Here is a 10091-nt window from a genome sequence, read left to right as displayed (position 1 = left end):
GACAGATGAGATTGACCCATCAGATTATTCCTTCACTAGTGCACTCAAGGGTAAGTTTCGAAGATTGAAACTTTTGAGAATTTCGACCTATTCTAAGCATTTGCCAATTTGAATGACTAATCAAACCATTGGGTGCTACGTCGTCTATTATAGAAATTGTTGTCAATTAAGAAAAAGCTAAAAAGACAATTCTGCTAAAATCATTACGTTTCGATAAATCTTTATTCAAATTTGAATCAACAACTAAGTCATTATATTACACTGTGTTGGTTTGTTTATATATCATTGCTAATAATCAAAAGCAGCTCTGTTACATAAGAACAGATTACAATAATAACTTTCGTAAGTTTTGTTTTATTTGCTAACACAGCATTGCAAGCAAAAGCAATGTACAAAGAAGAAATGTGATTGGTTGAAACCAGAAGGGGTTGTTGAGTTAAACTCGAAATGGAACGAAGCAGAGAAGTACATCTGCAATCCTTTGTCTGGTGAAGTTCCTATAGAGTGTTTGACTTCTAGAACCCTAAATTCAAGATCCTTCAGAAACTTATCCACCACGCATTCTCCTCANGGAGCAGAAAAGAAAGTTGTGGGGTTGAAACGAGACGTGGGTGTGCAGAGTGCACCGGCAACTAGTGTTAGTCCAGCCACGACGTCGCCGATCATGGAGAGATCAACGAAAAGACAGGTGGAAGATGATGATTCGCCGGTTGAGTATGCACTAAAGTTGAAAGCTCAACAAGAGGTAGGTACACATATGTTCAATTCTGCTATGATAATTCTTGATTTAACACAACACATTCATTATTAATTTAAACATTTCTATAAAATTTGGGTAGAAAATCAAATGCGCTAGTATAACTCGTGATCTAATCAACGGTAACATAGACAACTAGTACATGATTCTTCTTTCCCAAATCAGTCGTTTTAAAAGTAATATTTGAATTAAATTTGGAAAGTTACTTTTATGTTAAACATGTTTGAATTAAATTTGGAAAGGGCATTATACTCATTTAGGCCTTTGGGAACAATATTAAACTTCCAACTATAATTATCAATTTCTCGTACTACGATTTTGCATTGGGCCATTCGAAATAATTGAAATCATGTAAAGAAAGGTACTGTACGTAATAATTGCACAAAACTTTGAATTCGTTTGTGCAATTAAATTCTTTCACAGAGAATAAGAGAAAACACAAATTAATACATGAATGCTCAGTGTATAATTTTTGTTTTTTTAATCATAGGAGTAGACAGTGATGAGACTCCACGTTTTGTTTGTTTATACATATAAATATACTGTATCCTTTTTGAGATGTATCTTCTTCATGATATTTTGATTATANATGGATAGACAGCCACAGACAAAATGCGCCCATCTTTTGGCAGAAACGAATTCAAAACTACGTACAAGTCTTTGGCCTAAGTAAGTAANTGTTCTAATTATTTCATGAAAAATCTTCTATTGGACCCCATGTTATGATTTTGTGTAGTCTACATTGAAAAGGCTTAATATATGTATTATGTGCACGTTTGCATATATACCCAAAGATACTTTTACAAGTTCAACCAATAACATATTTTTCAAAAAAGTATATAAATTTACTACTAGTGATTAACCCACCTGATTACTGATTAGTTGCTTATGTTGAGCATGTTTGAGGATCTCTCACCTCAGATGCAATATCACGAGGTGGATGTTTGAATTCCATGGAATCAGGAATAAATCTAAGGTCGAGCTTGTTTGAGGATCTCTCAAACTCAATTCCATCACATGATTTGTACAAGTAATCTGCAGTAGCACTTGAATCACATTCGGCAACAGCGAAATAATACCTGAAAACAGAGAGCAATAGTGTATTAGGCTATTAGCAAGTTTCAGTAATAGTCCCTCTTCCTCCTCCACATATACCTTAGAGACAAGAGTAGCTTTTGAACTTACTTTAATCTACTTAATTCGTAAACACGTAGCTTCTGGTTGATGACATCCTCATCTTCCTCCTCTTCATCATCATCATCATCATCATCATCACCATCTTCATTCTTTTCATATCCATCAATTAGCGGCCCGTGAATTTCCTCCTCTTTCATTCGCTGAAGTCCAAATTCAGATGGATAGACCGCCACAGACAAAATGCGTCCATCTTTTGGCAGAAACGAATTCAAAACAACGTACAAGACTTTGGCCTAAGTACCAAATAAAAGATATCAGCCAAAAGCACAACTGCAAAAACTCACAGAACACTAAACTCTAAACAACGGAAAGAAACAAACAAGCTCTAATTTATCGAGCAAAAAGCTTAATCCTTTAGTAACCATTCCCACTCATTAGATTAGTTCCATAACCATAGCAAAGATACAAACACGAAAGAAGGCCAATTCGAAACAATACATCAAGGATGGAGAACACTTACAGAGACATGTTTCCAATCCATGTTAACGATAGCAAGTCTGGGAGTTTCTTCTGGGATAGTCGGTATGTTCTCTTCCTAGAAACCATCATCAACACCAAATTCTCAACATGAGAACATCATTCATTATTTATAAAACAATAACAACAAGGGCATATGAATCACAAAGTAGAGCAATTATACCGGAATTTCTGGTCCATCGTCTTCATAGATACCTTCATCGTCCTCATCGGTATCATCCTCTTCTTCCTCTGATACCTCTTCAGACTCAGCTCATCGGAGTCAGCTTCATCATTAGACTCTTCCTCCAAAGAAGCAAGCTTTAGCTTCTTGTCCAGTATCACTCTCTTCCTCTGATTCCGCCTCAGATTTCAGATCAGTCATCTCTTTCTCACTGTCATCCCCAGATTCCTCCTCAGTCCTCATTATTACCCTCATCCTTCTCCTTCTCCTTCTTCTTCTTATCATCAGTATCTTCTTCATCAAGTCGATAAAAAATCACGAAGCAAATCGTTTCCTTTTCCAAGTACTTTCCCTTTCCCTCATTTCTTTGAATGCTTCGAATGTGTCCTCAGGGACACCAATCCTCATCTGCATCATCCTGATAAATGTGGTCAGCATTGACAAACATGCTTAAACTATAATATTCATGAACATGTGACTAATAAATTCATAAACACACACCTCAAGTGTCATAAGAGATGCCCTCTTCCCGCGTTTCTTTGTTCTGTTTGCTTCATCAGATTCTTTTAAGAGTTGGACTCCAATCATTTGAAGATGCTTCTTCTTAGCTTCAGCTGTCTTATTCTTAACTAAATCCTCCCCTTTTGATCATCATCAGCTTCTTTTGCAACATCTTTAATTTTGTTCTCCGACTCTCAACTGTAGCTACTGTTTCGTTGGATTCAACTGAAGTTTCAATCAAGCCTTCTCCAAGAAACGGACGTTTCCTTGTTCCATCAATTTGTTTATTCTCCTTGCTTTTTGGACTCGCTGGTAAAGAGCATTCCGGGTTCCATCAATTGGCAAACCCTGAGCTTCAAGTTCTTCCTTTAACTCTGATACAGCCATCTTGTTTGCTGCTTTTGGCTTCAAAAAAGATTATGTGCAGGACCTCTTATTATGTTTCGTAAAGCTCTCCATCACTCTCATGTAATCAGATTCTGATGCATCTCCTAAAACTGGAAGACCTTCACTCTGTAAGGTTCTCAAGAGCTTCCCTATGGTGAATTTTCCAATCTTCAAGGCAACTAAACCTCATATGACTCGGCCCCAGTTATATGTCTCAGTGTTGGGCTTCATAAAATCTATCAAATCAAGCTATGCTAGAAGCCATTACGCAACAACTAGACCAAACATTTGAAGCAGGATGCAGCTGGAAAANAAAAAAAAAAAAAAAAAAAAAATACAAACCTTGGCCATACTCCATATTTTCAAATGTCGCATAAGCAAGCAACCTCGGGAATCCCACATGTAGCCTACAGAATGGAAACAAAGAAAAACCTATTTGATAACGACAAAAAAAGACATATATAAAACCATCTTCATCATTCATCAGACAGAGAAGAAGCGTATGTATACGTTCCAAAGTACAATGACAAACCTGCAAACTAAGAAGAAGACAGTTGAAATGAAATGTTGTCGCCATTCTACCAGCTGCCTCCGTTTCGTAAGAGATGTCTAAGGTATTATAGGATGATCTACAGCTTTGCAGTCTTCTTCAATCATCAGATCAAAAAGCTGATCTGTTGCTCTCATCCCACCTCTAGCACCCTTCAAGAAAACTTTATTTGCATCTTCCAAGTGATTGGTTCTCATGAGCTCCTCTATAAACAAACCCAACAATCCAAATATAAACGATTACTCAATAACCCCAACCAACCATGGCAGACACACAAAAGAAAATACAAGCATTTGATTCTAACAAATAATAGTCTTGGTAAGAGAGAATACCAATTAACAAGAACGAGCCAAGCTTGACGAATGTCATAGTTAAGCTGCTCCATAGCGGCAAGGATTTCCAAGCCTCTCGTAGCGTTTCAACCTGAGAGTGGAACCAAAGCAATCACTGTTTCAGGAAGCGGACGTTGGCCTTGGCCTGCACCTAACTCCTTTCTAAGCGAGTGCATCTGCAGTCAGACACACCAAACAAAGAAAAGTGTTAATCTTTCACTTCAATCACACCCAAGAAGCTACGAGAAAGAGGAACGTTCCAATTTGGATTAAAATTAAAAAATAAAAAATGTTAAAAAGTCTTAAACCACATAGCTCAAGTTCAGTTGTGAGTTTTTAGCTTTCAGCTATGATGAGTGACTTGTTAAGGAAATCAGGAAGTAGTATACATCTTTAGTTAAGGGGCTATAGAGAAGCATTTACCGCGCCTTGTTCGTCGCCGTTAAGCGCGTGAGCAACGACTAAGCCATGGAAAGAACGAGGTCCAGGGCTAAGCCCAGCGGCAATCAGGTCATAGATAACCTCGGAAGTGTCTCGATTTCTAGGTCTTTCCATAAAAGTGAGGCGGAGACTCCTCTCCAGGGCCGAGACAGCTTCACCGCTTCCGAGAAATCGAGCAACCAATGGAAGACAAACCGGCGGCGCGATGAGGAATTGGGTGGATTGAGTTGGAGGGAAATGGAGGATTGAGGAAGAAGAGTGACATTTTTTTCTTTTTCTTTGGCCAAAGTCTTAAGATTTTATTTTTTTTGGTTCCTTCCTCACTGGAGAATGGATAAAAGTGATTAGAGCGACTGAACTCAGAGATACTATCATCATATCATACTAGATTTATTCTTTAATTCAAAAAATTCATACTTTCATACTGTTGTTGTTATTATAATCGGGACGATGATCATGTGCACATCACGTGAGCAATTGTCTTCCAGATTTTTTATTGGTTTTTATCGAACCAAATTGGATTGAACCAGAATTTTCCATATAACCGGACTAAACCAAGCGATATTTCCTTATTTTTCTAAAACTGGCTTTGCGAGAGAATGTTCGTCGACAAGATATCAGAGGAAGAAGATAAATTGGTTCTCAAGTTTTCGATTCGAGCTTTTTATAGATCTTAATACCAAAACGCATCGTTTCTGTCTTTAGAACGACCGTTGGGCGATTCCGACACCATCTCCAATCCGAGTCCCGGAGAAATCTAGCTCTGTGCCCTTTCTCTTTCAAAAAGATCGTTTCTCTCGATTCTTCGTTTCATCGAACGCACGTCGATTTTCTTCAAAATTTCTGAAATCAGAGGTATGTATCAACATCCTTGAGTCTAGTTTTAGGCTCGGAAGTTTTAAAGAGGGTTTAGGGAATGGTTTTAGCGATGTTAGGATTTAGGGTTTCAAATAAAGTATTCAGCTTTCTTGATTTGATTGAATTAGGGGACTTGGTGTTTTATCGGAATGGTATAATCTAATTATGGTTCTCCCTTGATCAGATTAAATGGCTTTCTCAACGTCTTACAAAACAGCACAAAGAGATTGGTATAAGGTTCAGGATACGAAGCTTCTTGTTTCGCATGATGTAGTGGAAAAAGGCCACGAGTTTGAGTCACTCTTAGGTTTTTATGACCCTGGGAAGAAATTAATGGTGAAGCGGATGGCGAGATCTGATGAGAACAAAGAAAGAATGCAGAGAGAATACACAAATTTGGAAGCCTTCCAAAAACATCCTAACATTCTCGAGTGGGTTACTTTTGATGAAGATGACAGTTTTCTGTATTTGTCTCAAGAGCGATGGAGTTTCAGCTTAGAGGAGCTGGTGAAATACTTTCGCAGCAGTCAACACACACAAAGTCCACAACAACCTCCAGAACATCTTGATACATATATCAAGAATACGGGTATGATTCTAGACAAACCTTCTATTGGTCGTGTCATGTTGGATTTGATGGAACAAGTTGCTAGTGGTTTGAAGCATCTTCAAAAGATAGGGTATGTTCATCGAGATTTGAACCCCAAAAATATAGTCATAGTGTGTGGAACGGAATTTATGACTGCAAAGATTGCCAACTTCTGCACCGCCCAAGATAGCAACATGCCATCTCCGCATAAACACAAAACAATAAGTAAGTGAATTTGTTTTAATGAATATTATGAATTTCTTTTTGGTTGTTGTTGAGTATTCTAACTTGTGTCTTTGTGCAGGCCATTATCACACGGGTTTTCAACCTCAAGAACAGATAAAAAACAATGAACAGAGGAAGCCGTTTGAGACTAGTCAAGGGACATCCAAGCCTAAGAAACCTTCTCCAGAAACTAAAGATGCAGACTTGTTTAGTTTTGGTTGTATACTGTTCTACTCTTTAACTCTAGGTGATCATCCTTTTGGAGCTTCTCATGGTTCACCAGTTGCAAAAATAGAAACAAGAATCTTGCAAAATAAACTCGATCTCAGCAAGTGTGAAAGTGAAGATGCTAAATTTCTTTTGCTTCTAGAACAGGAAAAACAATCCATCCAAACCATTTTCAAGATGTTCGTGCATTGATTAGGTTGATTAGAAACCAGTATAGTCACTTCCGTGAACTATCTACAAACATCCAGATCCAGGTTCGCACCTCATAATAAAGAAAACACAAAGTATCATTGAAACCTGGTACACAAGTTTATTTTGAATTTTATGTTTGTCTCAGGCACTTTATAAGGGGACACTTGAAGGAATGGAGGAATATTACAGTGGGATATTTCCTGGATTGCTGACGACTGTCTATAAGGAAGTCTGGTTAGTAATGCGTAAGCCTGTAGCAGGTTATGAAGAGTTTTTGAGAGAGTACTATTATTGAAATAGATGTCTGATAAGGTACGGGTTTATTCGCAATTCGCAGTCATGATTCAGTTCTTCAAACATAGTTATATAAAGATCAAAACATAAATTGATCTGTTTCCTTTTCTCTTATTAGTTTGGTGTTCTGCTTTGATGTGTAAATTTGCAGGTTCCGTTAGGAAGGTGATCTTGATGATATGGAACAACCAAAAGGTACGCAAAGCTTTAGAGAAAACAAGGGACTTGTCTATTCCTGATGAATATGATGTAGTAATCTTCAGAGGAATAGCATCAATAATCTCTGATCTGTAATGGTGTTTCTTTGAAGTGAATGATTCAGTCGTTGAGGAGTGTTTCTCTTAAAATGCAGGTTCCAAAGTGGTGGCTTTGAAGCGCAAATGAGACTGATCACTAGTAGACATTCAACTTGATGACAGATATATGGTCGCAGATTTTTTTATTGGAGAATATATTCTAACGGACTCCGTATTTGTAGTAACGACAACTCCTAGATTTATGTTTCTTGTTCACTAGGTTCTACATATGTAATCTCCTCAACTCTTAATGAAGAGATACAGAAACCTTTTCACGCATCTGACTCTCTCTTTATTTTTCTCTCTTACAATTCCCTTTTAAAATAAATAAACCAAACATGGTTATGGATTTTTAAAAGGTTTTTTTTCTTCTTTTCGAATAGCGTAAAGACTCTTGATCAAAAAATGTGCCCCATCATTGGAAAGTTTCAGATTCAGCTATTAAGATCATCTTTACTGGTAAAAAGCTAAGAACCCATGAAACCAATTTTTTTCTATTAAATTTTGGATTTGTCAATGTTAAGAAACTATTAAGAAAAACTTTCTCCAATGGTAGAACATATGAGGGGTTCTTAAGATTTTTTTTTTGAAGAGTTCATCATAATCACATTAAAAACTTGTCAAATACAAAACATATATTCATTGACAAAAAAAAAACAGAGATTCAAAACAGAGATTCATGACTATAAGCAAAGAGATTCAAAACAACTATTCAAATCAACTTTACACATTCCAGCAAGCATTTGGATTGCCATTGACTTGATTGACATTCTCATTCTGCAAAGACTCATCATCACCTGAAGGTTCCGTGAAGACAGCTTCTGCTTGGAAAGATTTTTGCTGCAATATCCTGAGATTAAGACAACAAAAAAGGCTTCGAAACAGCAGAGACCAAGAGGATTTAGTCTGGTAATACTAATAACTTTCAGAGAGAAGCCAAAGTCATGAAAAAACTGATGCATGTTCTGAGGGAAGACAGTCATGCTCAAGAAACCGACAATGACCATTTGTATTCCTTGATATACAAGCGTAGAAAGGTTCAGAGAATTGACATACAAGCGTTGAGCCTCCACCCTATGATAATCCACTGTTCTTTCTTTGCTTTTTCCTGCAATCATCATAGAGACCTTCAATCATCATAAACATTACCAAGTGTAACTAAAACCAGATATATTCAACAAGATCAGAGTAGAGTTTAATCATGAATACAAGACTAAGAGAGCTCACAGGTACAAGATTGGTTCCAGCTTCAATTTCATTTTTTCCCATACTTATACGGTTCTAAGAACTATTCTACACAATGACACAGACATCCAAAACATCATCTAACACAATTAACTTGTTGTATTATCTCAGAGTTTCCTACATATGAAAATCAGATGCAAGACAACAACAATTCCTTTGCTTCATTAGTTAGTGAATGCTATATCATATTCACTATGAAAGCTAAAATTGAAGACAACCACAATCAAATCGAAGTTTCAGGACAAGAATACAAACTCTCTCCAAACATGTCTGTAAACTACATTAACCATATCAATCAGAATGATCAAAAACCCTCAAATCCGTATTAAATCCAATCTAATTTTACCAATTTTCGAGATTACTCAATGACTCTTTTGCTCAATGTCATAAACTAAGCAATCAAAACTCTATATTCAACCAACAGAAGTAGAAAACAAGGAGAAAGAACAAACCTTTCAAGAAACTGGACTGAGCAGACAAAAAAAGGGTTTTTAACCGAACTCTGTTGGATTGAAAAGGAGCAATTTGACTTCTCAAAATTCTCAGTTTATCTGCGTTATTAAACTCAAAACAGAACATGGAGCAAGAAACCGAGAATTAGGGAATTGGGTTAGGGTTTGTAAGAATCTGGGAGCGAGAGGAGAAACCATGACATGTGAATGGCTAAAGCGGCTTGATAATACTCAGATTCTCAACAAGAAAGAGTCGCTACAGAGAGAGTTGAGAAAGAGAGAAGAGCTCGTCGCGAAAGAGAGAGGAGAAAGAGAAAGAAGCAAAACGACAGAGTTTTTCCTCATCCAACAAATATCGAACACGTCATTGCCTCTTATGAGCTCTTAGTTTTTTTTTTTTTTTTTATCAACAACTCTTAAGTCTTAGTTAAGAGGTACTTCTTAGCAATATCTCCAATTTTGATTTAATTTTAATTGGGAAAATGTCATTTAAATAATAAACTTTTTTAAACATAAAGTTTTGTTGACCAAACCAAAAAAAAGACATGACGTTAAATCTGATAGTTGACATACTAACGTTACTTTGCCGTTAATCACACCGTTACTAACAAAATGACATCATTTTAATGGAAATTTTAGTTCGAGAAAATATCATTTAAACCATGACCTTTTAAATATAGGTCATTTAAACCATGAACTTGTAAATGTATGTCATTTAAGCCATCAATTTTCAAATTTTTGTCATATAGATCATTTAAACCATAATCGGTTTCGGATTATATGATCTCAATGTTAAGGTACATAAGATTTGTTGCTTTTTGGAGTTGTGTACCTAAAAAAACAAAATGTGAGGGGAAGACAATAGTAATCGATTTGCGTATGCTTTTTTTACTTTTTCTTTTCTAAC

General features: G+C 36.5%; 2 protein-coding genes, 1 long non-coding RNA gene and 1 pseudogene across 6 annotated transcripts; 2 read left to right on the top strand and 2 right to left on the bottom strand.

Annotated features, from left to right (window-relative positions):
• LOC109129043 lies at positions 6–1241 on the top strand (annotated as a pseudogene).
• On the bottom strand, positions 2678–5172 carry LOC104744251. Of its 2 annotated transcripts, none has more exons than XR_002035505.1 (6): positions 4788–5172; positions 4365–4540; positions 4015–4237; positions 3825–3889; positions 3096–3731; positions 2678–3012 (listed from the first exon to the last, which is right to left on the bottom strand). It is a non-coding gene; the product is annotated as an uncharacterized LOC104744251 (long non-coding RNA). The 2 variants fall into 2 exon arrangements; XR_002035504.1 differs by having other exon boundaries at positions 3096–3718.
• LOC104744250 (inactive serine/threonine-protein kinase/endoribonuclease IRE1-like) lies at positions 5406–7845 on the top strand. 2 transcript variants are annotated; one of them, XR_760622.2, is made up of 7 exons: positions 5406–5660; positions 5848–6477; positions 6557–6724; positions 6848–6959; positions 7043–7209; positions 7343–7386; positions 7544–7845. XR_760622.2 is itself a non-coding variant. In XM_010465269.2 (7 exons), the coding sequence occupies exons 2-5, from the start codon at positions 5853–5855 to the stop codon at positions 7190–7192; spliced, it is 1050 nt and encodes a 349-aa protein (XP_010463571.1). In that variant the 5' UTR covers positions 5406–5660; positions 5848–5852; the 3' UTR covers positions 7193–7209; positions 7343–7386; positions 7544–7845. The 2 variants fall into 2 exon arrangements, 1 of the variants encoding a protein (XP_010463571.1); XM_010465269.2 differs by having other exon boundaries at positions 6853–6959.
• Positions 8060–9544, bottom strand: LOC104744248. 2 transcript variants are annotated; one of them, XR_760621.2, is made up of 3 exons: positions 9185–9544; positions 8544–8595; positions 8060–8361 (listed from the first exon to the last, which is right to left on the bottom strand). XR_760621.2 is itself a non-coding variant. In XM_010465268.2 (3 exons), the coding sequence occupies exons 1-3, from the start codon at positions 9309–9311 to the stop codon at positions 8211–8213; spliced, it is 306 nt and encodes a 101-aa protein (XP_010463570.1). In that variant the 5' UTR covers positions 9312–9544; the 3' UTR covers positions 8060–8210. The 2 variants fall into 2 exon arrangements, 1 of the variants encoding a protein (XP_010463570.1); XM_010465268.2 differs by having other exon boundaries at positions 8060–8337.

Source organism: Camelina sativa, chromosome 15 (genome assembly GCF_000633955.1).
Source record: "Camelina sativa cultivar DH55 chromosome 15, Cs, whole genome shotgun sequence".
Classification (NCBI taxonomy): Eukaryota; Viridiplantae; Streptophyta; class Magnoliopsida; order Brassicales; family Brassicaceae; genus Camelina; species Camelina sativa.
This window is presented reverse-complemented; position numbering and strand designations above follow the sequence as displayed.

What these genes read in the sequence shown, in the direction of transcription:
- LOC104744250 (XM_010465269.2), top strand. Translation starts at nt 5,853, where the DNA reads ATGGCTTTCTCAACGTCTTACAAAACAGCACAAAGAGATTGGTATAAG. An exon ending in GTTCTACTCTTTAACTCTAG is followed by an intron (nt 6,725 to 6,852) that starts GTGATCATCCTT and finishes CTTCTAGAACAG; the next exon opens with GAAAAACAATCCATCCAAAC. An exon ending in CTACAAACATCCAGATCCAG is followed by an intron (nt 6,960 to 7,042) that starts GTTCGCACCTCA and finishes TGTTTGTCTCAG; the next exon opens with GCACTTTATAAGGGGACACT.
- LOC104744248 (XM_010465268.2), bottom strand. Translation starts at nt 9,311, where the DNA reads ATGTTCTGTTTTGAGTTTAATAACGCAGATAAACTGAGAATTTTGAGA. An exon ending in TCAGTCCAGTTTCTTGAAAG is followed by an intron (nt 8,596 to 9,184) that starts GTTTGTTCTTTC and finishes TGATGATTGCAG; the next exon opens with GAAAAAGCAAAGAAAGAACA. An exon ending in AGGGTGGAGGCTCAACGCTT is followed by an intron (nt 8,338 to 8,543) that starts GTATGTCAATTC and finishes TCTTAATCTCAG; the next exon opens with GATATTGCAGCAAAAATCTT.